Source organism: Cuculus canorus, chromosome 15 (assembly GCF_017976375.1).
Source record: "Cuculus canorus isolate bCucCan1 chromosome 15, bCucCan1.pri, whole genome shotgun sequence".
In the NCBI taxonomy this organism is placed as follows: Eukaryota; Metazoa; Chordata; class Aves; order Cuculiformes; family Cuculidae; genus Cuculus; species Cuculus canorus.
In genome coordinates, this window is record NC_071415.1 from 7,474,318 (window position 1) to 7,500,816 (window position 26,499).

The 26,499-nt window shown below is 50.3% G+C and overlaps 1 protein-coding gene across 2 annotated transcripts in view; it reads right to left on the bottom strand.

Annotated features, from left to right (window-relative positions):
* Positions 1-4,369: 4,369 nt before the first annotated feature.
* USP31 (ubiquitin specific peptidase 31) overlaps positions 4,370-26,499 on the bottom strand; it is a 68,596-nt gene continuing 46,466 nt past the window's right edge. For both annotated transcript variants that reach the window (XM_054080088.1, XM_009567466.2), the window contains exons 2-16: positions 23,663-23,800; positions 23,104-23,192; positions 21,901-21,993; positions 20,978-21,113; positions 20,352-20,496; positions 19,392-19,575; positions 18,613-18,724; positions 17,928-18,022; positions 17,323-17,400; positions 16,780-16,909; positions 15,390-15,509; positions 14,997-15,222; positions 14,011-14,169; positions 13,168-13,320; positions 4,370-12,138 (exon numbers count right to left, since the gene is read on the bottom strand). In XM_054080088.1, the coding sequence (XP_053936063.1) occupies positions 10,601-12,138; positions 13,168-13,320; positions 14,011-14,169; positions 14,997-15,222; positions 15,390-15,509; positions 16,780-16,909; positions 17,323-17,400; positions 17,928-18,022; positions 18,613-18,724; positions 19,392-19,575; positions 20,352-20,496; positions 20,978-21,113; positions 21,901-21,993; positions 23,104-23,192; positions 23,663-23,779 (3,375 nt within the window). In that variant the 5' untranslated portion in view covers positions 23,780-23,800 and the 3' untranslated portion in view covers positions 4,370-10,600. The remainder of the gene's footprint in view (positions 12,139-13,167; positions 13,321-14,010; positions 14,170-14,996; positions 15,223-15,389; positions 15,510-16,779; positions 16,910-17,322; positions 17,401-17,927; positions 18,023-18,612; positions 18,725-19,391; positions 19,576-20,351; positions 20,497-20,977; positions 21,114-21,900; positions 21,994-23,103; positions 23,193-23,662; positions 23,801-26,499) is intronic.

A 26,499-nucleotide genomic window follows, 5' to 3' on the forward strand; every position in this document is an offset into this window, starting at 1 on the left:
TCCCGAGGGCTAGCAGGCTGATGAGTGCATCTCAAAGAGAAGGACTTGGAGTACTGGGGCATGAGGAGCTCAACGTGAGCCAGCAATGTGTGCTCGCAGCCGAGAAACCAACCATGTCCTGCGCTGCATCTAAAGTGGTGGGACCAGCAACGTGAGGGAGTGGATTCTGCCACCCTGCTCCACTCTGCGGAGTCCTCAGCACAGGAAAGACACAGATCTGTTGGAGTGAATCCAGAGGAGGCCGCAGAGATGATCCCAGGGCTGGAGCTCTTCCCATAGGAGGACAGGCTGAGAGAGGTGGGGTTACTCAGCCTAGGGAGGGGCTCTTGATCACGGAGTGCAGGGACAGGACAAGATGGAACGGTTTTTGGCTGAAACAGTGGAGATTGAGATGAGATCTTAGGAAGAAATTTTTTCCTGTTAGGGTGGGAAGGCCCTGGCCCAGGTTACCCAGAGCAGCGGTGGCTGCCCCATCCCTGGAGGTGTTCAAGGCCAGGTTGGATGGGGCTTTGACTCCCCCTGATCCAGTGGGAGGTGTCCCTGTCCATGGCAGGGGGTAGAACTGGATGGGCTTTGCGGTTCCTTTCCACCCAAACCATTCCATGATTCTACAGCCTCTCACCAGTACCACTGCACTGTACTATGTGAGGGCACCACAGCTCTCAAACATCCCCAATCTGTGCACATGATGAACCCCTACACACACATTTCCCCTGGCAGGTGGAAGGAGCGGTTTCCTCAGCGACCCCACCCGACCCTGTGCTGTCCCCAAGAACCATCAAACACAAGCTGTGAGCGTCCAGCAGGTCTTGGGAACACTCTGAGGGCTTCCCATCGGCCTCAAAGCTCTCAATTTGGCACACACATATTTATGAAATAATATGACGATTGAAAGACCATTAAGCGTTACAGTAAAAATCCCAATGTGTGAAACAAGCAGGGCATTGGCACTGCCTGAACTGTGAAATCCATTTGGTAATCGGGTTCGGCTGCCGGCGAGGGGCTGGTGTCAGCGGTTTTATTAAAAGCTGGGTTTCGCTATAAGAGGAACCAGTTTTACGTTACCATAAATTGTCAACAGTTGGTCAGATCCCCACAGAAAAAGGATCGATACTCGGCAGAGAGGAAAAAGTGCTGAGAGAGGAAAAGCGATACTCTAATTAGAACAAAATTTAAGAGTCCAGGGGTACAGATGACAGTGCCTAATATGTTATAATTTATTGACGGCCTCCAAGATTGGGTTTTCTTCTGGCTCTCGGGCAGCTGGGTGTTCATAAATATCGCGGCAGACAGCGGCTGCCTGCAGGCAGGGAGCGGGCAGCACCTCGCACATCCATCACCCGCACCCTCGGCACAGCCCACTGCCAGTCTCGCACCTCAGAGCCCAGCAGCAGGGTCTTGACCCCTCCGGTTTGCCCACAGGCTAGGGTTCCGTTGGGACCTCCACGCTGGCAGCCCGAGCCCCACACCAGCACACGGAGACAAGGAGGAACCCATCCCACCTCTCCGGAGTGTCAGAAACCCACACCTCTTGCTGCAGGAACCTAATCCCGCTCAGCCTGGCAGTAACCCCGGGCGAGGAGCCTGACATCTGGGAGTACCTGCCTGGCCACAGACTCCCCTGCTGTCCCACTTCCAACAACTGCTCGGGTCCAGACCTGCCCTCGTGTCACCCTGCAGCGCGAGGGCCCCCAAAAAGAGGCGATAGCATCAAATCACACAAACATCAACGTTCTCTGAGTGTTTTCCAGTCGTCCTCTCACCCCCTTGCAGCTCAGCCCTAGGGGACCGTGGGCAGGCAGGAAGCAACAAGTGCCCCACGTACAGAGCTGGGAAATGCACCAGTCAGGAGAAGAGGCAGATCCTGAGCTGTAGGAGCCCCCCAGGAACCCCTGTACCTGGGCTGGGGCTGCCCTCTCTGGAAGCCGGGAGCGGTGTCCCAGCACCCCAGGGAGGTGCAGCTGGGGATCCTTTGGATGGCAGCCGCAGTTCTAGCACTGGCTGCTGCAAGATCACCGCAACCACAGGCACCAATGCTGCCGTTTAAGAGAGCTCAGTGCAATCTGGAAAGAGGCAGTGTGGTCCCCTATGTGCCTCCTTTTCACTCCAGCTGGTACTCTGCTGCCAGGGCAGTGCTGGGCTCCCAGCCAGGCTCCCGCTGGCTCGGCAGGGCACAGATGAACCTGCTTCTTTTGGAAGGACATTGTCAGTGTCCCATGCAGCGCCATGCAGCTCACCACTGTCCCCAGGGCCAGAGAGGGGACAACATTGCACAGCCCTGAAAGAGAACAGCAACAAGATCCATAGGCAAAAAGCTGCTACTGCAGGCAGGAGGCAGCTGGGCTGAGGCTTTTCCTCATGCCAAAAGCATACTGCAAAAGTGCCTTACCCAGGACTGGCCAGAATAAAACAGAAGAGACTGTCTCCATTGTCCCCCAATAGCTCTGTCCCCACTGGCTCCTGGAGTAGCTCAGCCCCATGAGCAGCAGCTCGCAAACAAACCCAGTGAAGGGGCAATGCTCGTCCGTCCTGCCCCAAGCCCAATACAGCAAAGGCACCAGCTCAACAGCCACAGCTCCCTGACCCACACAGTACACGAGGAATCATGTCTCAGCATCCCCATGTGAGAGCCCCAAAGTGACAATCGGAGCCAGACAGCACAGCATGTGCCAAGATACCTCGTCCCTGCTGTGCTTATGGCCAACAGGACCTGCCCCCCCTGAGGAACGCCAGAGCTCGGAGCCCTCTCCTCATGCTGCTGGGTGTTTGGGCAAGTATGTGATGTTAACATCTCAAAGAAGATGACAAAATTGTGCACATAGGGGAGGGGAGGAGAAGGGAAAAAAAACCTTAAGAATCAAAAACTACATTTAAAGGCTAGTTTGTGAAGCACAAGCACCGATCTGATGGCTCACTCAAGCAGGAAGATCAGAATCCGAAGTGGAGCTGGCGAGGGGTATTTCCAACCACATCTTCCATTTTTCCTTCCTGTTCTTCAGCCAATATGATGTGCTGGATTGCTAAAGTATTTCACACCCCATTCGCCCTCCGGACCGGAGCCCAGCAGCCACAGGGATGGTTCCGAGCCGTGCCTGCACCAGCTGCAGCCAGAACAGCTCACCCAGCCGATGGTGTCACCTGCAGACAATGCAGCCACCAACGCAGACAGAGCTCCTCCCTGCGGAGTTGGGAGCAACAGCCTTTCCTCTCCTGCCTCGCTCCATCCTCCTCGTCCTCCTTGCTGGGCCAATGCAAGCAGCTGGCAGGCACAGCCCATCTGCATTCCATGCTCTCCTCCCTGCTTCTCACTGCTGCACATCCTGCTAAATGGAAAACAGTATTAAATTAGGATGCGGAGCTGGAGAGGCACACAATTAAACAGTCTGTTACCATCACTCTTGCACAGTTTAAGCCTCAGTCCAATAAAGAACCATTAAAAAAGGCTAATATTGAACCAAACCTCAAGCAGCAGGGCCATGCGCAGCATCCCTAGAGCAGCCTGAGGACCAGGAGCAGGGTCAGCACCAGAACTGCATGACGGGGGATGCAAGGATGCTCCTACCAGGGCCTCGCATCCATCAGCTTCAGGAGCACGGACATGGGGCCAATGCAGATGGGAATCCATGCAGAGACCCACAGACAGAAAGAAGCCACAGCCTTCAAGCAGAGGCCTGAGCTTTCCGCAGGGCTTTGGGGGCAGGAACAGAGAGGCTGACCCAGATGTGCAGGTATGATGGGGTGGGCAGGAGACACTCTACCTCTGTCTGGCCAGGTACGAGCATCCAAACCCCAAAGAGGAACCAGATCGCATCCCCCTGCCCACAGGGCTCACGGACCAAACTCACCAGCGCAGAAGGGCTCCACGCAGGTCCTGCACCGCGGCTCTTGGGATATGCTGGCAGCAGGTAGCCAGGCCAAGCACCAGCAGGATCTGGGCTGCCGGGCTGTGTAGAGAGAAGCACCAGGGACAAGATCAGGGGGGCAAGGGAGGAGCAGGCACCTCTCCCTCCCCGGCACACAGGTAAGTGCTTCAAGAGGGGCAGCGAGAAGCCCTGCTCAGGATGCAGAGGGAAACCCCAGCATCCGTGCCTGCATGGGGTGAGGGCAGAGCCGCCACAGAGCTGCATGGCTGGAGCAGCACTGAACCCCCTGGGCCATCCCTGGGTCCTGCTCAAGAGGTGCTCCCCATGGAGAGAGTCCTGCAGCCAGCAGGACTCACAGCCCCTGCACACTGGGACACAAACCCTGGCAGACAAAGGGGGTCCCCGGCATAGGATGCGCAGCCCCAAGACCCCCAGCCAGAGCAGGGAGCATGGCGAGAATGCAGACCTGGAAAAACGCTCACTCAAGCATGATGCCTAGTAATAAATTTATTGTATTTTATTACATATTCCCCTTTTTGCACTTAATTCCAATTCCTCATATTCAAACTCTTCTTTCTGAAAGAAAATGATTTTTAACATAAAAATATAAATTCTGCATATTAAAAGTGCATACACCTCGAATAATAAAACATACAAATAAATAATAAAAGGCATCGACACAGTCTCATGCACTTGTCCTCAAATAATTTAAAATTTATGGTACAATGTTCAATCCCAAGTAAAGACAGCCTGCTCTCCAATACTGTACAGCTCAAAAACATTAAAATACAGAAGAATATCAAAGGGGTGGGCAGGCCCCACGTCCCGGGTCCGTGTACAGTGATGCGACATGCAGAACTGTAGATATTCCAGTGTAAAACCTGACGTTGCATCCAGAAGAGAAACTGCGTTTGCAACAGGACTTAAAATTCAATTTTAACCAATGGTGAGGCACAGTTGGTGAGCAAACCTGTATAAATTCATACTTGGAAGGCCACAAGAACACAGTCTGGCCGCTCGCAGCCCGGACTCCCTTGTGTCACACTACCCAAGGCAATGTAGCACCTAAAAGTGGTTTCTTATTGCACAAATGCCATACAAATCTAGCACGAACTTTCTTGCAACGCGTTTGTGCTGCTGGGCCTGGAGTGAATTTGGGTTTACAGTTAGTTTTAATCTGTGTCTTTTAAAAAACACTACTGGCAGATAAATTGAGCGCTATCGCCTTTAAAAACTAGAAGACTCCCTAAACCTTTAGACCTAACATAGGTATTGTACAAGTCTTCAGGTACTTCTGTTTTATAAAATAAAGCTCCTAACAGGAAGTGCTTTACGGTGCTTGTATTAAGAAAACCAGTTGGACGTTCATCTCACCACAGATTAAAACTAAATTTCAGTTCCCTCCACCGATAACATCAGATACCGCCAAATTATTTTGGATTGGTAGGCAAATGACAGACACAAAAGAAAAGAGAACAGTAAAATTCCTTGGAGTGTGTTTCCAAACCCTCACTGTGCCGGCTGACTGAGGGGAGCGGGTCCAAGCACCTGCCCGACACCAGACCGAGCGGTGATGAGTCCCAGAGTGCCGCGAGGTGGGTCCCACGGGGCACAGCCACGAGGAGCCCCAGCACCTACAGTTCTCACCACCCAAACACACTGCTCACCAGCCCTCACCAACCTGCCCTGTGCCAGGAACCGCGCCCCATGCTATAGCCCCGCAAGCCCACCCACTCCAGCAGGATCTGCAGCCCAGCGAGAGCTCAGGTCAGCCACGCTGGCGAAGCATAAAGGGGAGGCACAGCCACCCCACAGCTCTGCCCAGCCCGGCAGGCAGAAGCCACGGAACCAGTACAGGCAACATGCTGACACCAGGAACGGCTCCCTCTGCACAGGAATTCAACACAAGCACTTTTGTTTGGGCACTTGCACGGCTACTGGTGACCGCCTCATCCCAAAACGTAGGACATGTCACTAAACGGCATGGGAATGGCAGGCTACAGACAGAACGCTGACCGGGACTGCCCTGGCAGAAAAAGAAAAACAACACAACACAGAAAACCAGTTTGTTCTCATTTCTCCATTTCCGATCCCTTGGACGTTACGCTACGCTCCAGCCTTGTCAGTAATGCAGAATCCTGCAAAGGAAAGAATCAAAGATGTGCAAACAAAGCAGGAACGCAGGGACATGCTCCCATGTGCTGGCAGGCGGCGGCACCGCAAAGCAGGACGGGCCCAGCGCCGCACTCCAGACTCTGCCTGGCAGCGCCAGCACCAAAAGCACAGGCTGTGGCTCGTCCACGGCGCTTGCATAGTTTGTAAGTGCATGCATTGGGTACAGCGAGAGAACTGCCATGCAAAACTGCCCTTAGTACTGAGGAAATGGTTGGTCATGCTCAAGTTTCAGCTTTGGGAAGCAAACAACCCTGCAGCTAAGACAGATGAGGGCACTTACAGTGGAATAAGTGTACTGTAATTAAGCTGCTAATTATCTATCCTAAGCGTCTTTTTTTTTTATTTAGCCGTATTTGATAAGTTCAAAAGGGTTAACAATTTATACACCCAAAGTGAGACACGAGTTACAGAGACCTGCAGGCACCCAATTGTCTATCAAATGTGATTAATACAAATAAAAGGTGCCTTTTTAACACACGTCATTGAAAATGTGCTTATAATTCATATACTACTAAACACTACCCAAAAGACGCAGCCCAAAAAGGGTAAAAATAATTTCAGTTACTCCAGGAGGAATCAACCACTGGAATGAAGGCGCTGCTTTCCTGCACACAGAGGGCTGATTCCAGGAGCAGGAGCAAGTGTCAGACCAGAGGTGTGGTGTGAGTTATGCACGGCTGATGCAGGTGAGTTCAACCCAGAGCTGACTAGGAACATCATAAACCCTTCAGAAGGCTTCAAGCCTGCTTCCCCTTGGAGCCCGCAGGGCTGTTTGAGACAGGGATGGTGCAGGACCTGTCCCTCGGAAGGCGTTCCTCATTCCTCACCCATGTGGGACTGCCCTGTGGACTTTTGCTTCCAGGTCATCAGCTCTAGGATGCCACACTTCACCACCTCTAGGTGGGACAGCTCACCTCGCAGGCGGACTCACCACACCACGGCTGTGCGTGGCTGGCAAAGCCAACCTGGACCAGCGGTGCTGCTCATCCCGCTCAGACACGAGACCTCCAGACCCCATGTGCCATCACCCAGGGGCAGGTCCCTGGGCAGCAGCAACCTTCAGAAGATGGCAGAACCCACCTCCTCCACAGGCACAAGGGCTTCTGAAGCCAAACCTGAATTGTAAGCAAGGAGGTGACCACATATGAATGGCTACTTGAGGACAGCCTCACTGCTGCAAGGATCAACACACAAAGCCGAGGCAGCACTGATATCTAGGACGTGGAAGATCTCTCTGGAGAGCTGTCCACATCTTCACACCCAGACAATGTGATACACACAGACAGGAGTTCCTACACATGAAAGGGCTAAGAAATAAGCCTGCTGGTAGAGAAGCCTCACATTGCTTTTCTCCAGCTCACTTTAAGCAGGGCCTGCAGTAAGCTAAATGCAGCTTTATAAAGATTTACTGCACGTCGCTGATGGAGCCGTGACTTCAACGGCAGTGAGGCTTGGTCTTACACTCACAGAGAACACCTCCTGTTTCCTGGACCCACCCCCACAACCCTCAAGCAAGTTCCTATCCTGCTGGAAATCCATGACACCAAAAAGCAGAGATGCCGAGTGGCAGCAAACAGCCACTTTCCAAACTGCTTTGTTACAGAACTGACACAGCCACGGGTTAGGGACTGCACGTTCCCGATCCTGCACAGGCATCTTTCACACATTTGTCCCGCACGTGCCTCATATTCAACACAAACTGCAGCTCACACACTTAGAAGTGAAAACATCTTGCTTGAGAACGCCCTAATCAAGCCCTCCTGAGCCAGAACGCCACGTGTTGGCAGTCTACCAGCGCAGAGCAGCATTTCCTCTGCTCCAAGACGAGGACACTATCAGTACAGCCTCTTCCACACACTCCATGCTCATTTGCGGGGCAGGTATGAAAGCCAGTTTGGCAGCATATGCAGAGCAGATAGTGCTGAAGCTGAGAGCAACTTCTACACAGAATTATGGGGAATACACAGAAAAAGAGATGACTTGCAGAGGTTTGACTGCTTTTAACATCAGCTGCTGAAGCACCAGGACTTCCTTTTTTGTCCAGACAGGAGCTCCAAATGACCATTCTCACACCCCAAACACAAACACATTGTACTGGCGGTGCAGCTAAAACACTGATTTGGACATGGCTTCAAAATTCCTCCAGTCCAAACATGTAATACAGGAGCAAAACTACCTCAAAAAACCATGCACCAGCTTCGAGTTTAAACTTCTGCAGTGAATGATGGCACGAAAAGAAAATATCATTTGATAAAAATAAGCTCTCACAAACATCCCATGGTGAAACGCACAGAAACACAGGGTCTGTCTATTAAAAGATCCCTGAACGATTTAGCACTGGCTACCAGAATTACATTCTCGCTTGAGGAGCTGTTAGAAGAGAAGAACTAACACAGTGCAAGACCTTAATACAGATAAAACCTTAAACAAATACATCAACATCAACATTTCAGGTAGTAATTTAAGTACTACAGCACGAAGCAAGCCTTATCTGCTCTGCTGGATAGAGTAAAACATAATCCAAGAATAATCAAAGTCATATGTTTAAGAAGCAAGCGATGCAACCTCTGCTTCTTGCTGCTGTAACAAGTGAGACTGAAACAATACCTGGGGCAAGAAACGCATCAGGAATACGTCACAGTCTGGTTTAAAAACACAGACCCAGGCATAGAGGCCGGCATCCTGTCGTTCCGCTCCATGGGCATTGCTGTGGCTTGCACAGGGGGTTGCACGCCGTGGGGCAGAGCAGGGGCTGTGCTGCAGATGGGCTCATCCCCTCAGCTCCACACACGCTGCCTGTTCCCCAAGGTGTCAGCCACCCTCACAACACTGCTCTGCAGAGCTGTGCTTACAAGCAGAGCACAAAACGTGATCGCGGAGCAGCAAAATGCCTGGCAGACCTAGAGGCAAGGCTTCCTGCAGGGCTGTCAGCACAGCCACTCGAGAGAGGAGCTGGAACAGAGCAGCTCCGAGCAACTACTTGTTTGAGGGCTGTTTGCTACCGCAACTAGAAGGATGTTACAAAGAGGTCTGCCCATAAGCTAAGCCTGGAGGAGTTTTGCCAAACACAGCCGTGGGATGGGCAAAGACCTCATTCAGAAGATAAGCACACTCAACACACAACGCATCAGGACCCACACACCAGACTGCTGCCATACAGAAAGGGTAAGCAGCACATTGATAAAAATACATTAAATTAAAAAAGAAAGATTCCACCACATGTATACAAAAGGACTTGAGGAATCCACCTTTTAAGAGGAATCTCCAAGAACTCGAGGAACCTCCCCTGTAAGAAGGGCATGTAAACAACGACGTAACTAGCTGTAGTGTTTTAACCCTGATAGAGCCCCAACAAGAGTGGGGATCGCTGCGCTCAGACAAGTGAGGCCAAACCTGCCGGGGAAGGCAAGCAACGCGCCCAAGGAAGGAATGCAGAGCGCTCTGGAGAAGGTGAAAACTGCTCCACGATATTGTGATACAACCCCTCCAACCGCACAAAGGGGCTTGGTCAAAGCATGCTCCAAGAAGGCAGAGGAGACAAGAAGACACTTGGCTTATCTAAACATTACTCCTATAGATAACGATGTTCTATTCACATCACTACGATTAAGCACCTGAGCACATGAGGAAGTGCTGCTTCTCAGGCGTTTGAACATGCGTTCTAACAGCATCGCTGCCATTCCAGGCATGAAGACAGCTCTCCTACAGCCCTGCAACCATCTCCTGCCTGGTGCGCTCCACAGGTACAAGCTGGCAACCAGCTGCTGCTCAACAAGTTCTCCTGTCGCTTAGCATAGTGTTTCAGAAGCAAGAAAGTAATTAGAGAGGACAGGGTAGAGGTCACCTTAGGTATGCACAGAGTAGAACTCTTCATAAGACAGAGAAACAAAAAATGCAGGTTACATTTAATGAAAAAACTCAAACTCTCTGCTGTTGGAATGCAAAAATGAGATCTATTACAGACACGTGCACACACAGACACACAGGTACCTTTCTCTCCACCCACTAATGCTAGTCCCTCCTATACTGGCTGAGCATATACCTGAGAAACAACATTAGTGTTAAAATATTGCCCTTTAGAAAGCTTGAAAATGGAGTGGAGCAGGGAGAGAGGGTTGAGAGAGAACATAAAGAAGCGTCAGTCTCTCTGCTTTCCTTCGTGTCCTCCACAGCTCAGAGCAAGGCCATACACCAGCATGGACACAGCCTGCTCAGAACAAGACCAAAGGAATATCAGTTCACAGCTCTAACAAAGCACACTCGTGTCAGTACAACTGGGGTTCAGATTTCAAACCTCGCATCTGAAGGTTGTTGCATTTTCTATGAAGAGACTCCTGTCCAAGTGCTCTGAGACAGCTGCATTCTCGCTCGACTCCAGCTACGCTACTCACATCAGTGCTGGCTGCCTGTGGCTATTTGGTTTGATGGCAGAATCAAAAGGCGCTTTGACAACTTGCAGTTAACTTCTCCTCAAAACAGACATTAGGCACATGAACAAAAACAAAACAAGAGCTCAGAATAAATTAGCTTCTCAGCAGAAAAGACACCTGGATTGCAGCATTTCACTCGGGTTCCAAAGAAGGCCGTACAGACACCTGCATGCTGGAAGGTACCTTCTTCAGCGGCTTGTCAGCAGGCAGCTTGCCACTGGGAGGAGGAGACTGGACTCCGGGATCTATCTGGGAAGACTTGGACTTGCGACTGGATAGTAGAGAATGTTTGTTGGGTGTGGCATCTTTTGGGACATGTTTTTCTTTTGCAGTAACATTGGCATGGATTTGAGAGGCTGGTGGGACAACACCTTTCTCCGATTTGTCTTCTGGTACGTTCTTACTGCCAGACTTGGAACTGCCACTTGCTGCCTTTTTGGAGAGCATTGTTGTCTTTCCCAGGTCTGCTGACCTCCGGGTCTCCTTCTGCCTTAAGGCTGATTTAAAGAAAGACAATCCTTTCTCTTCTGACTTGCTGTCCCTCTTCAAACCAGAGCGCACACCAACATTTGGAGACCGCAGGTTGGCCATCGAGGAGCTCCGCACATGCTTACTGTCTACTGCCCTGCTGTCACTCCTAGAGTGGCTTATCCGTGGGGAGCTCGTTCTCGAACTGCTGGTAACACTCGTTTTATCTGACCCCAGACTTATCTTAGAACCCTCCCTACTGAGGCTTCGGTCTGAAGTCCGGCTCCTCCCAGCAGAAGAACCCTTAGTCAATGAGCCTGAAGGGGTTTTCTTGGCAGCAACGGAGGATGGAGAACCTGACTTTTGCTTCTGTTGAGCCGATGGGACAGCCACCTCAAGGGCCTTTGCGCTATGGTCCTTCCTAGCCTGAGAGGGAGCAGGAGATGCATGTCGCCCACTGGCCCTAGAGGAGTCCGCCTTACTTCTAGACCGGGAAACTTTCTGGGAACTCCTTAGCGGAGGAGAAGAGTGAGAGACTTTGGTCTCTTGGGTAGATAAGACTGTCCTTCCCTTCCTCAAACTTTTATCTGGCTCAGAAACTCCCTTGGAGCTGTGAACCTTCTTAGGGGTGCCGCCTGCTTTCTCTGCAGCCAGCCCCATCCCGCTAGGGGCTTTCACCTCCTTGACTGGAGAGCTGTCCACAGAGTCACTCTGATCAACAAAGGCGATTTGATTGTTGTTATCAAAAGGGTCCAAAGCAGGATGGTTCCTGTCCAGCTGTACAGAGCTTTTACCACACCCATCAGAAAGATCTGAGCTAGATGTCCTTATGACAGACTCTTCCCTGAATGCCCCTTCCATGACAGCCAGGGGGGCCCTGCGAGGCGTCCTGTGCTCCCGCCGACTGCCGTCACAAGGCTCCAAGTAGCTGCTAGAGAGATTCCTCAGGCTGCCGAAGCAAGAGATGGACACTTTATCATCAGCAGCCTCCCCGATCTTCTCCAGTGTGGAAGAAGAGGTATGTACAGGGGAATCTCCAGAGAAGCGGGATGGAGAGTTGGAGCGCCACTGCAGTTTTGCAGAGAGTGACCATGAGGGCCTGACACCATTTTCACTCACTGCCAGGGGGCTGGTGACAGAAGATCTGGATGACAGGCTCTGACGCTGGACACTCCTTACAAAGGGACGAGTTGAAAATCCTCCTGCAGAGAAAGAAAGTAACATCCTCAGTCTGAAAGCCCAGCTTGCCACCAGTTCATCCCACAGACCTATTCTCCTACAACAGGCAGGCAGCCCACCCACCTCACACCACGTGCCTCTTTATGCCTGCTGTAGGCACAGCTTTTCGCATGAAAGCTGAACAAGGGATTCAACAACTGCTATTTGCTAGAGGTCTCCCAGAAGTAACCCTGTGAAGCTTGTAACTGAAAATCCAGATTTTCCTCTTACCCTTGAGTAGCAGGAGACCAAATACAGGAAGTCCTTGAAACTAGCAATGAGTTCACCAACTATGATAGCCCTCACAGAAATACATTTTTCTATATGAAAGAATGTTCTCCCATACCATCCAGTAAAGTGCAAAGTAGGAATCCTGCCTCTGTACCTACAGTGATGTATTTGTGCTTACAAAGTACAACAATAAGCATTTAGAAATGTGACTGCCATGGCTAGATCTGACAGTTGTCACAGCACTGCTGCACGGACACCACTCTACCTGTTCCGGAAAGCTCAGAGTGACCCTTGAAGCTCCACAATTTCAAGAGTTTTAAGGCACTGATGTGGAGGAGTCAGGCAGAGCCAGGAGCCAAACAGTTATTTGCACACACAAGTGCATTTGCATGTTTCCACACCTCCTTGGGAGCAGCTGCCTCCAGCAGACAATCAATACACATGCTAAGCTGTAGGGACACATCAGCCTCCCTGCAAAAGTGCTGTAGTGAAACCCAGAAAAAAACAAAAGTATAAAGAGCTCTCAATTGAGACATTTAATTGACAGCATTCTCTGTCTTTGAAAGGATCCTTAAAGTTCTTGCCCTGCTCTCCTCCATGCTTTCACACCAGAGAAAAGCTTGCCGGTGCCAGAACCCATTTGCCCCCCATGACACGGTGCCTGCCTCCCCAGCTGCTGGAGGAACTGTCCCTTGTGACTATGTATTGGCAGCTCTTTCAGTGGGGATCTTGTAAAATTCTGGTGGCCCAGGACTCCCAGGCACAGCAGTGCTGATACACACCATCATCTTCACTCCTCTCCCCAGTCAGCTCTACCGATTCCGAGAGGGAAGCCAGAGATGTGCGCCGCGACGATGCTGCCGAAGCAATGCTGGGCTGCTTGCTACCAGGAAGACGGCTGACCCAGTGCTCGCAGAGTGAGGAGCTTGTGGACCCTGCAAGGAATCAGGCACACGTATCAGGCCAGTGGCGTGCAGCAGCAGAACACGTGAAAACCTGGAAGGCCACCGAGAGTCAAGTACGCACTGTACTACGCAGGCTGCAGCAGATAAAGAGCCTAAAGCTGCCCCACAGCCACAGATCCAGGTGCTACTGAGAGAGTCTTCACTCTTACAAAGTATTTAAGGTCATAAGTGAAAGACAGAACGGCACTTGTCTCAGTATGCTGTGAATCAAAAGAATCAGTGCACCAGCACACAGGTAGAAGGCAGTCCTTGAGCTGCCACAACAATGCAGCATGAATCCTTTCCTTTCAGAAAGTCACCAAGCCTGTGTCTGCCCCCAGCTCAGCCTGGATTCAACCAATACATCCAGCTGCTGGCTGCCTACCCAAGCCTAGCGGATCTGTGCCAGTCACGTTTTTATGTCATGGTTTTGACAAGGGCAGCTCTGAGCAGAATTGTCCATGGGGACAAAAGGGGATTTCCCCACCTTGACAGCCTCCTTGCCACAACTAAACCTCAAAAGCAGAGCAGGCAGTTTCCCACAGCAGCAGACTGAGCCAGACCTCGCCAAGCTGTGGAACAGAGCAGGGGCTTAAGCAGAGCTGTGCAGGAAATTCTGCAGAAGGACAAACTATCCAAGAGAAACTACAGCCATTCCTTGGCAATACCAGTGGGGCTCACCTGCCACAGAGCTGTTAGCAGACCATGATGGGATTGCTGTGCGTCTCTGGTAGAACAGAATATAAGCTGTCTGCTTGCAGACTTCGTTTTCAGAAAGCTGCTGGACTTCACTGTCATCGAAGCAGTACCACTGGCCATCAACCGAGTTCTTGCAATATGCTGAGAGAAAACAGATTTCTGTTAGACTCCTTGCTCCTTCCTTCTCAGGTTTGGTGTATAAGAACTTCAACATGACCTTATCTGCTATGATGGACTCGGAGAAGAATGAAAGGGACACATTATTCATGCAACACACTCTCTTCCAGCCTGTCTGGCAAGATGGGCCTCGAGACCACCAGAACACAATAAACAGCTCTCAGGGCAGGACTTCTTGTTCAACATTACTGCTCGGAGTAGAACACCATCGGGGTGGCTCCACTCACTTCATGTTCTGTTACTTGTGGCAGTGAATCTCCTTCTGACTGAGCCCTCCAGGACAACACAGCCTGGAGATGTATAGCACGGGGCAAGACTGGACGCACACAGTTCTTGGGCTGCTGTGTGAAGTCACACAGATCCTAAGAACCATGAAGCAACTCTATCTCTGGCTGCTCTGGGAGCTCCTGGAATGAAGAGGAGCTCATGAACTGGCTGTGCACACAGGAAATACGCAAACACTGCCTATGTATAACAGCCTCTTGCAGCTACAGGTATGCACTGAGGGGCCAGGAGCAGTTTTTGCAACATAAGAGGCCAGTTACATTATTCTGAAGGAAAAACAAAAATAGCAGAGAACAGAACGTACAGTAGGACATTTGGGGTCAACAGGCATTTCCCTGTTCCTCAAAGTCATAAAAGTTACCCCTCCTCTATGACACAGACAGCCCTTTTTAGCTGGAAGAGGTCCTTTTGTCAAGGGAGATGAAGTTATAGACATTCAACAGAAAAATACAGCTGTTTTCTTTCTGAAAAAGGGCCCAGCATTCATAATCCTGCAGGACACTTGCCTGTGTAGTGCCCCCCTTGCATGGTGCCATGATGATTGCAGACAGCGTACAGGTCATAGATGTAGTCCTCAGGATCCCTTCCGAGACCATAAGGTCGCCTCCAAGGAGACCAGTGAGATGGCAGGCTCCAGCTGCTCTGACTGCGCTTTACAACATGAGGAGTCATGTCCAAGCCACTCAGTGGGAATTTAACCATGTTCTGAAGCTTCATCCTTCGGTCTCCTTCCTGTGTAAACGGAGAACAGCGTGAGCTGCAGCGGCAGGGAGGCCACCACATGTGGAGAGAACAAAAACCCAGGAGATGAATGCACAGGGCAGAGTAGTTGCTTCTGGAGTGGTGGTCTCCTCAGGTCAGCTAAGCAGCAGTTCTCTGGCATCCTCGCACACCCTTACCTGTCTAAACCTTTTGAGATGTATGATGAGAATATCGGGTAAGGTCCAGAGGCTCAGTGTGATGCTACCCTGCTGCAGCTGCTTGCAGTGTGGGCATCGCCACGCGTCATCTGGGGCAAGCTGGAAGGAAGAGGCAAGAGTGGGTGTTAAGTTACCAAATTCTGAGGCAGCTTTCAGCACACCTGTGCTCCTCCGCTGCAGACGCAGACCCCTGAATCCCATCGACCTCCAGCATTTACCAAGCTCATTGGAAGTGCAAGGTTCCCAGTGATGCTTTTCAAAATAGCAGCAAGCAGAGATATGTGCGCCTCACACAGGAGGCACTTCCCACTGCAAGACAAAACTCAGCTAGGGCTGCTGTGCAGGAAAACTGTTTCCACCTTAGAAACCCCAACCCCTTTGAAGCAGGGGAGAAGGAAAAACAAAGGCAAAAAGCAGGCAGGCCTGGTAGCCTGAGTAAAGAAAACCAGCAGCAAAGGAAGAACTGGAATAGAAAGAAGAGTCCTATACTTGGAATTTCATCTCTGACACCTTGCTGCCCTCTCAATCCCTTCTTCCTTCCAACATCCCAGAGTTATGAACCGCTGCAATTCATTGCACACTAAGGGGAATGTGTCTTTTCAGACACGAACACAACCCGCACTCCCCTCCGAAGCCCACCGCTCAGGAAACTCAGAAGCCAGAGAGCTTTAAGCTGTCAAACAACTCTTCCCTTACCTCTGAAAGAAGCAACAAGAGAGGCTCCAAAATTATTAAAGACCAATCGCGGGTCCGCAGACCATCCCTTTTTACAGCAGATTAGAGACCTCTGGCAAAGAAATGCAGATTGCTTACGCGTTCTGGGCAATGGCTGGATCAGACCCATCTCTAGTCTGCCCCTACACCACCACTCCTGACACTTCAGCCTCCCCACACCACGAGCTGAGTGCGAGGAGAGCAGAGAACCAAGCTCAGCAGTCACTGCTTTGTTGTTAAAGGTGAGGGGGCTACTCAGTGGGGGTTGCCTTGAGCCCACCCCAGCCCTGGTCAGGCTTGGATGACAATTGCTCCAAGATGGAGCAGTAAATTCCTACAAAGAAGCCACACTGTTCTAACTCCTTATAATGCATGCCAGAAAAACACATTGCTATCTCACAGGGAGGAAACTGCAGGACAGAGGAGTGAGTAGTCCTATCAACATCTGGGGGACAAAAACGCCAAAGCAGGACCTCCCGCAAGAGAGAAACACTGTTAGCGGGACTGGTAACCATCACTGTCTTATAAACTTATTCTCCTTTCTCAAAACACCAGTGTGCGCCAAAAACAACTGCTCTGCTGAGAACGGTATTTCATGCAGCACATGGACCAGCCAGACCTTCCAAGCCTGGGTGCTGAACAGCCTTGTCCCTACCTGTTCCTCTTTGGTGTACAGTTGGAAACATTGAGATAAAGTGCAGGTCTGAGGTTGATGATGAAGCTCTCTCTGCTGGCGGACGCTTTCAGAGTCTGGAATATACTCCTCTTCTGTATTCATAAACAAGCTGCACAGGGGAGACAACACACTTACCAGCACGGCCACACTGCTGAGGAGCTGTGCTGGAGGTACCAGCAGCAGTGCTGACTGGCAAGAGATCCACCCAAGACAACACAACCAAATACAGGGGTGAATAGCTTTAGTGGACAGCCATCCCAGGTTCTTGGACAGAAAGAGCTGCTCACTGCCCACAGACTTGCTCACACAAACATGATTTGTGGAGAGACACTGGCTCCATAACACAAAACCTCAACTGCACAGAAAAAGACTCCAGCTCGGAGCAAGGCTGGTGACCCCAGCCTCAGCCTGGCCCTGCCAGGTTTCTGAGGGGTCTCATTCGCTGAAGGGTGCACAAATCACAAAGCCAAGCTGGCCACAAGAATTGCTCAAGGTGAACAGGCTTTAAGGATTCATACTTACTAATCTTTAGTTTCTTTGTCCCACTCTACCACTAACTTCACATGAGCCATTCCCCCCTGTCCACACGACTTCAGTGCCCTGGAGAGAGGAGCAGACAGAAGTTAGACCGACTTTCAATCCAAAGCCTACGCTATCTGTTACATGCACAGAACTTCTCCCCAGCAGCCTTTCCTTCTCTCTCTGCTCCCACACAGCTCAGGTTTGCAAAGGAGTAAATGGAATTCATCCAGCAAATAGAGCAAAGCTGGCAAACTACATTTACTGAAGTACGTTAATTGTGTAAATAAACACATACTCATTTACAGAACAGGCATCTACAAAAAATTGTAAAGAATAACAGTCACCAAAAAAAACAAACCCAAACAACGGAAAGAGTACTTTCATTCTCTTCTCTGTTCCCAAGGAGGACATACTCCAGATGGCACAACACACAACTAAGCAATCCTCGCACAGCTTCTGGAGGACACTCGGTCCTTTCCCTGCTCCTCAGGCCCATGCAGTCCATTCCACACATCCACACCAAGACTGTCCCTTTCTGTAGAGCTACACACCAAGTTCCTAGCTGACAAACGTCTTTTCACTTCCAGGAATGAGGAGGAACCCACCTTTCCACTGTCGGATGGCAGAGGGGCCGCTCCTCCTGAGGTAGCAAGTACGTGATGCCTACGACACTGACCACACGCAAGCTGAATGGGCAAACCTGCAGAGAGAGGAAAAGCCAACTTAGTGACTCAAATCTGACCTACCTGTGTGCACACCCACGCTCAGCAGCAGCCAACATGTACTTTATCCTAGAATATGTGTTTTACATTAGAAAGCAAATGCACAAAGTCTCAAACATGCCCACGCCGGGCAGCTCACAGAGGGGTGAGGTACAGCAAGGGAGGCTTTGTACCCAACAGCTCCTCTGCAGTGACCAGACCCCCCTCCTCACCCCGCTGATTCTGGAGGGAGCTCTCATCCGAAAGAGACACTAAGCAAATGTTTCAGCTTTTCATTTAGGAAACACCATCAACCAGTGGGTTTCCAGTGTAGATCGCAGCACTGACCTCTCACGGGAAGGACGGCAGTGAGTATGCAACTTCTTCACCTGAGCAGTCTCATCCTACCTGTACCCTTCAGCAAGCAGCAAACAAAATCTAGTGGCATACCAGACCTGGGCGTTATTGCACAAAGAAACATAGGGAAGCCATTGGTTCATCGTGTCCATTGCTCCAAGTAATTGGCTTCCCCTTTAGCTCACGTCACACGGAGCTGGAAGTCTCAAAGCAGATGAACTGTGTGCCTTACCTGCATGCAGGCTGCAGGACGCAGGAAATACTGCATCTTCTCCAGAATCTCCTTCTGCAGAATATCCCAAGCAATCGTTTTTTCCAAATGTAACACGAAGGGCAAGCCAAACCTACAGGAAGGAGCAGCAGTTGAGGGAGCAATTAAAATTTATTCTCTCATCACTCAGCACCTACAGAGCTCGGCATCTTTGGATAGAACCCCTCATTTAAACACGTCTCTCCAGAGGTGCCTAACTTTGACGAAAGGCTGTTCTGGCTGCCCATACCAAGGGTCCCACAGCCCTGCTCTCATTCAGGCTGCTTGTTCCAGGCTACAGAACTTTGCAGCCTGGCTGTGACAACATTCAGTGAAGCAAACTGCAGTGGGTAAGAGTTCTCAGCCCCCTGGTTGGTATAAACATGTTTGCTGCAGTCGTTTCTCACTTCCCTCCATCCCATTTGCACCCCAATTAAAAATGTCCACACCTTACAGGCTCTGGTCAGGTGTGTTTGCTGCTCTCTGAAACTCTCATTCTCCAGAGAGGTGATTTATCTTCCCACCTGCTTTGCACTCATCCCTTTCCAGTAACACTGCACTATTGGAAGCTCACTAAATTTAGGAAGATTCTGCAGCATTCATTAAGGTTTTTTTGATCAACATGTTTGTTAGCACCTAAAGCAAGCCAGGAACACATACTATTGCTCCTGTACTTGTGTTTTCACTACACGGTGAGTAAAACCCAGGCCAATTAAGGACGCAGCTGGAAGAACAACTCCATGCATGAAGGCACCAGTCACCTTTTGCTCTGCTGTCCAGTGCATGCTCGGTTACACACCAGCAAGACAATCTTGTCATTTGCTGCTGCTTTAGTAGAGGAGTGCTCCAGTTTTCCAGATTTCCCTGTTCCTTGAGAGTAAGGTATTGTTCGGGAGTGTTCAGTGCCACATTTCAAGTTATTCAGGTTATTGTTCACGTGTATTCCTGAAAAACGCAGAGAAATGAAACATTTTGTTACAGCATTTGCCTTGAGTGCCTTGATGCCTCCCTCAAGGAACCTTCTTCAGCTGCAGAGGAACAGGTCAGACAGAATCAAGATCATTTTTATCCCTTGTATGAAGGTTTCAAAGAACAATTATTTTTCATAGTGACTATTTCTTTACAGAAGAAATTACAAGCAAGCGGTCTCCTAGCTGCTTCTTCACAGCAGTTTGTACAGGCACTCACAGCTTTGCCTGCCCACAAGAAAAGGTAAAGTGACAGAAACCCTACTTGTTACTTCCAATGACAAAATTTGCCTTTGATTATGTTCCATCTGCCCAGGATGCAATTATTCCCTTCCACTGAGAGGGAGATGCAGAGAAACTAAGGTTTGCAAGCTTTGAAAGCGTTTGTTCATTCTTCAGATGGTTTATTCATCACTGAGGATCTGATTTTAAATAACACAATTTCAGTGGCTTCACTAGTCCCTCACAACTCTTTAAATTAAGCCTGACAAGTGATTTCACATTGAGCCAGCCTGGCCTGCAGGATCAGCCCCGGGAAGTGGAAGAAAGGAGCATACATTGCTTCTTGATATCATCCCAGCTGACACCACCATTAAATCTGCTGGAATGAGCCTGGACAAAGTCAAGAGTTGAAATCAATACACCAGAACATCAACTGTTTGTGGGACTGTTATTCTCAAGCATGTTCTTTCCCCACAGTAGCCTTCCTCCCCCAGGCACCCGAGCTGGGCATTAGTGGCATGATCACCTTACCTCTTTGACTAAGGATACCCTCGGGCCGAAATATCTCTGGGGTCTCAAAGGCAAAAATGCAGTCGCTTTCATGAATGGTGTCCAGGTCATCAGTATCACCGAAGGAGCGATGGAACCCATCGTAGTACATCTCCGTCAGCACGATCTACAGTCAGCAGAAGCAAACCAGAACCCATTATGCCACCTATGCCTGGTCCAGGTGATTTTCCTGCTACAGGACGGCTTTCTTCGAAACATCCTGGCATTGGCCAGGAGTGAGGAAGAGTGAAAAGGGCAGCTGTAAGGGAGAAGCTAGCATAAGGCTGCATGTGAGGTTTTGGTGGGATCTAACAGCTTGCTTAAAGCTCTTTCTACAGGAGCTCCCCACAGGTGCCCTGCAGTTCCCTCACTCCAGCACACATGGAGTGCAATGCGATGAGGCAGAAGGTCAGTATGCTCCACGGACTGCTATCCCACCCGAAAAGCCAAGACACAGAGAAAAGCATGTCCAGATTGCCACCACCCTGCTTCCCTCATTCAGTCATGGGCAGCGGACTTCAATTCCCATATATCCAAGATGGGATGAAGGCCTCTGCACTTCCTCTCACTGAGGGGAGGGCACGTAGGTGAGGAAACCCAGCCATTACCTGCTCTGTGGGTATCTTGGTTTCTGCAGATACAGCCTCTCGCAGCCTGGCCACCGTTCCGGAGATGGGCACCGCCACGCCGATCCGCATGCAGTGCGAGCACTTGCCCTGGTACACCACGGTGACGTAGAGCGGCCTGTGGGGAGCACAGGAGGTGCTGCTGGGGTCTCTCAACACTCAACCCTGCCTCCAGCAGCAGCAGGAACTGCTGCCTAGGGAAGAGGAGAATGGGGCAGCCAGCCTGTCAGGGATGCCTTTCCTAGAAAGTCCACTCAGCGGTGAGGCAGGGACTCCAGAAACAAACCTGACACCACCACATTCAATATGTTCTTTTGTTACTTTTCCCATTGCTTCTTGCACCCATTCAAATTTCCTTCATCCAAATCATCAGCTGAAGGAGCTGCACAGCCAACTCGCCATTGCATAAATGAGTATGTCTTTACTCTGAATTTTCTGTCTGGACTTCTCTTTTTTTTTCCTCAGAACCTTTTTTCTTTAATGGCAAGACCTGTCTTTCAAAAAAGCAAAACACTTTGCAGGAAAGCTTTCAACTTCACTTCTTGAAACTGGAGTGATCAGCAAGACTGCTGTAGAAAAATGAAAAAAAGTGGTTCATCCTTTTCCCCTTTTTAATTTCAAAATGCTATAAATTAAGTGAAAATTTGGTACTTGCATCAACAATATTTTTTTCTCCCAAAGATTAATTCAATAGGAAGTGAAGAGTGGGGGCAGAGGGATGTTCTGGAACAAGAAAAAAGCCCAGTTTTCCAATTTACCTGCAAAGCAAAAAAAATAGAGCCCTGTATGGTCCCATCTATCTTTTTTAAAGACTTATCAGGGAGATTTTGCTGACATCTCTCTTCCTCCTGCAGCAAATTAAACAACGCAATATGCACGGGAAACAGCTCAGGACGGTTACGTACCGTGTGTGAGGCAGGGGAATTGGCAGGGAGATGCAGAGAAAGGGGTCGAAGGTGTTGCTCTGCTTCTGGCAATGCGGGCACGTCAGAGACGACCTGGCACAAACAGCAATAACAAGGAAGAGCTCAGCCTGGTTTCATTTGGCACAGATAAATCATCCCATCACAAATAACAGCCTTCCCATGCCAGCCTGGCTGCCCCTTCCCACCCCTCTTGCTCCACACGGAGTGGCTCTGCAGACACAGCTTCTGCTGGTGATGGGCACCTGACTTCCAGTTCCTCTTAAAGCAATTAGTCTCAAAGTTCATTACCAGGCGTGCCAGGAAAAGACTTCACTCCAGTCTCTGAATTTGGATTTCATTAAACATCACTGTAAAATTAATAATTCTCCAGCAGCAGCTCTGACATGGAAGGCCTGGAAAGGTTTTCACTTTGAGGAGAGGGGAAGCGATGGGAAAGAGACAGTGCCAACCAGCACCGCGTGTCTTACTCAGACAGGAAACACATTCAGAACTACCCTGCACCTTACACTGGCTTCATGTTTTATACCAGGCTCAAGGTTCCTCCCTCGCAAAGAAGGCACTGGCAAATACTGGGGAGAGAGCTTAGCAATTAAAACTGACAGGACACACGACATGTTAAAAGTGGCAAGAACACACAGTGGCACAGACACAGGCCATCAAGGAACATGGGAAATCAGGCTGTTTTCTTGTGTTACACCTGAAATTAGGAAGCTTACTTCCCAGGAAGCATGGGAAACTCAGGGGAAAACTCTGATGGGGTTCCCACATGCCAAATAACAGGAACTCTGTAAGATGCCTGGGGTCTATAGCTCCCAGCAGCCTCCAGGCACCTCCAGATCCTGCCCTGGGCTCTGGCCTCTCAACAGCCCAGGTACATCTCACAGCATTCCACTTTCCTGTCTTGGCTCCACCAAGCACCGACTCACCTTCAGGACACATCTGGGCACATGGAAGGTGGTGCAGACTGCAGAATTCCACAGAATACACCAAATTGAAAGCAGTGAAATTATCTCTGTCCTCTGGAGGAAGCTCTCAGTTCAGGCTTCATTCAGCAGGAATTCAGACACAGCCATTAACACAGTGACACCAGTCTTGACTGTACTCAGAGCTGGCCTCAGGGTAGGATTATATTGGGCTCACCAAAACATGCAGTGATGCCTCAAAATGAACAAAACGTCATACCTGTACTGGGCTTGAAAGAGTTCCTGCACAAAAGTACTGCTGATTGGAAAGGCTGGTCCCTCAAGCAGCACATCATCCTCCAGCGGCGGCTGAAAGAGAGGAACAAACCCTAGAGGCACAGCCAAGCACAGAGGTGCCACGTGCCTGATGGCTCCAGGGATCTGAGGCCAATTCATGCTCTGCTTGCCCAGGACCACCAGAAAAAGGTCACGAGATTTGTAAGTAACAACTGCGCTCTGCTCATATGGCCGTTACACAGGAATGCAAGGGCAGCCCAAGGAAAGCAGGAATCCCGCTCTGATGATGTGCTCAACGCCTCCCAGCTCTGCAGAGCACTGTGTGACCCCTCACGAATGACCGCACCACAAAGCACACACCAGATTAGTGCAACGGCTGGGTGCATTCACAGGGTCAGACACAGACAGTATTTGAACCCAAGCTTCTGCTCCATACAAACTATCAGAGCTGAAAATGCAACAGGGAGATCAAATTTAGGAAGAAGAACTGTACACAAAGTTCCAGCTACCCTCCTGCACTTGATCCCAGCAAAATCCCTCACCTTGAGCGGGGGCACACCACCAGAATTCACTACGTTGTTCAGATCTTCGTGGACTCTGTCCAGGAGCCAGAGCAGGAACTCCTGCGCATCGTGCTGGGCGTTCCCACGGTACTGCATGGCGTTCTTGGACACGATGTTCTGCAGACAGAGACAGCGGGCAGCAAAGCGTAAGAACCAAGCTCTTCACACTGCCAAGCCCCTGCGACCAGACAGGCACAGTTGGCAGCTCCAAACGAGAGGCTGCCCACAGTCTGGATGGGCGCTGCCCTCCCACACCGTCCAGGAAAGGGCCAGGATGCACCATCGTGGGCTGCAACCTATGCACAGCACGCATTGAAGCAGCAGCTGGTACCTTGCTGGGCACAGGAACCGCCACCAGCATCGGAACGGCCCAGAGGGGTCACACAGTGGGCACAGAGGAACCACATCACTGTCTAAACAAAAATATTTATACCAAACTCTGTGCTCAATTAGATAAGATGAACACCAAAACCATCAACCTGCAATACTTCCACCGCAAACTCAGCTTCTCCAGGTTACTGTGGTCTTATCCCAAGAGCTGCTGGGTAAATGTCAGCACTCAGGCATCGGACCGGGAGCTGTATTTTTGTGGCTTATTGTTAAATTCCATAAATTGGTGCAACACAAGTAATTCACAAGGTCTTCCGCTGAAGGAGGGCAAGAGGTGCCAGGCTGGCACCTGAAGAGGTGTCAGATCATTTTTAGATGGTGTTTGGTCACTATTTTCCTGCCAGTGGACCTTGCTTTGCTTAATGGGAGAGAGGAACAGAGGAAGCTGTGTGCTCCCCTCTAACCTTCAAGTCCCCACAAACCAGTTCACAGCAGCGTCCTGAGCATGCCTGAGGCTGAGCACCAGGTGGTGCGGATGTGGAGGCACTGGGCAGCGAGGTTGTGGGGTGAGCGTTCACCAGGGACCGCTCACTTGTTTAAAACTGCGTTTCTGTATTTTGTGTGGGAGGACGCAGTAAATCTGCTATCAGAAGGGCTTGCACACATGTAATAAGAGCAGATTATTTCTGTTTTCCCTTGTTTTGTGGCCGTAAAGCAGGTGGACAGATTATAGCGGATGAAGAATGTGTGTTTATCAGTCCTTCCCTGTCTTTATCATCACCACCCCCTACCCCCAGCTTCTGGTGACCCCATTTTCTGGAGGGATAAAGCCAGCAGCCCAACCTCATTTCTCAGATCTGTCACAAAGTCTGATTAGAGGAACCGAGCAGCCCTGGTACCGTGTGCCTGGGCGCCTGCCTGGCTATGCTGGAACCCCTCAACCCAGTCACACCTGGAGACACAGCCCTGTCGTTCCAGCAGACCCTTACCAGCCTCGACTGCCGACGCGCTCATAACCTGATCGCCCCTTCAATCACTAAACACTCTTCAGCCTAATATCACAGCACAGGGCCTCACTCTATTATTACAACTCCTGGTCTTTTGCGTGTCCTGATAGCTGTAGAAATGCTAGATTCTCCATCAGAGCACCACGCACTCTTATTTTGAGGCAAACCGCAGGCTGCCCTATCTGAGGGCGCTCCGGAGGCAGCTCCCCACTGCCGGACACCAGCAGGGCGCTGCGGCCGGTCTCCAGGAGTGCTGCTCTGCAGACCCAGCCACCCTTCCAGTCCCACAACACCACACCTGGAGACCACAGTCCCAGCTAAGAGTCAGCATTGCTGACAGGATTTAATGGGTCATCAAGAAGTAGGACAAATTAATATTCCAAAACTTCTGTTTTGAAGTGAGAAGGCAGATATTCATTCAAGGCAGCTGAATGTACCAAAGGTGTAAAGAAGAACTGAAGAGCTACATATAGAGATTTCCTTTGCAAACATTATCTTTGTTCAAAAAAAAAAAAAAAATCTACACTGAAAATTAAATTTAGTTCTTAAATAACTGTGTCAAGTTCTAAACTGAAAATCAATCCCTGAAGGGCAAAGCAGATTTTCGTCCAGTAACACAAGTGTCTTATCAGCCCTATTCCCCCTCCCCACTGCCTTCCATCCCAGCTCAGCGTGCCAAGGGGCCAGTGCCGGTGCCACTGCCACAGGAGGAGGCTGAGGAGGCAGCATGGGTCACACACTAATCACCCCGTTCCTCTCGGCAGCGAGCTGACCATGGAGGGCCAAGAGAAGGGGAGGTGCTGAAACACATCCCCAGCAGCATGTGGTGTTCTCCACACTGAGATATAAGAAGTTCTAACACCATCAGGCCAGCGCTAACGCTGCTCAGCCAGCATGTGAAGAGCTGGCTGCCTTACCAGGTCCAGTTTGTTTTAGTGAAGTCAGCCCATGGGTGCTACCACTGCTCGTTAAGTCCTAGTGCAGACAGAGCTGGAGATAAAAGGGTCTTCAGTACAGCTAGGAGGAAGTGAATCTGGAATTTCAAGTAAAAATGGAGTGGGGGGGGGAAGCTTTGTGGAAGCAGACATAGGACTGCAGGAATCCAGGTTAGTGTTCCTTATTGGCTCTCTTATTGGTCACCAGCACATCGCTCCAGTCTGGACCCCAGCTGGCTTATACCAACACATGTTCTGGGCAATGCAGCACCCTAAACCAAGCCATGCATGCCCATAGTGCCTCGCAGCAGAGAGAACCCCCGGGGATTTGCAACAGCCATGTGCCTTTGGCTGTATCTGTGTCATTCTCTGCTCCAAAGCATCTCTGTGAGAGTTGCTCTGGTTTCCTCAAAGCCCTCACAGCCTGAGTGGACTGGGGAAAAAGAGCTGCCTGTGAAGACAAGATGCTGGAGGTGATTCAGGAAGCACTACAAAACATCAGACACAATTCCCTCACAAGAGGCTCTGCTACAAAACCACTCCA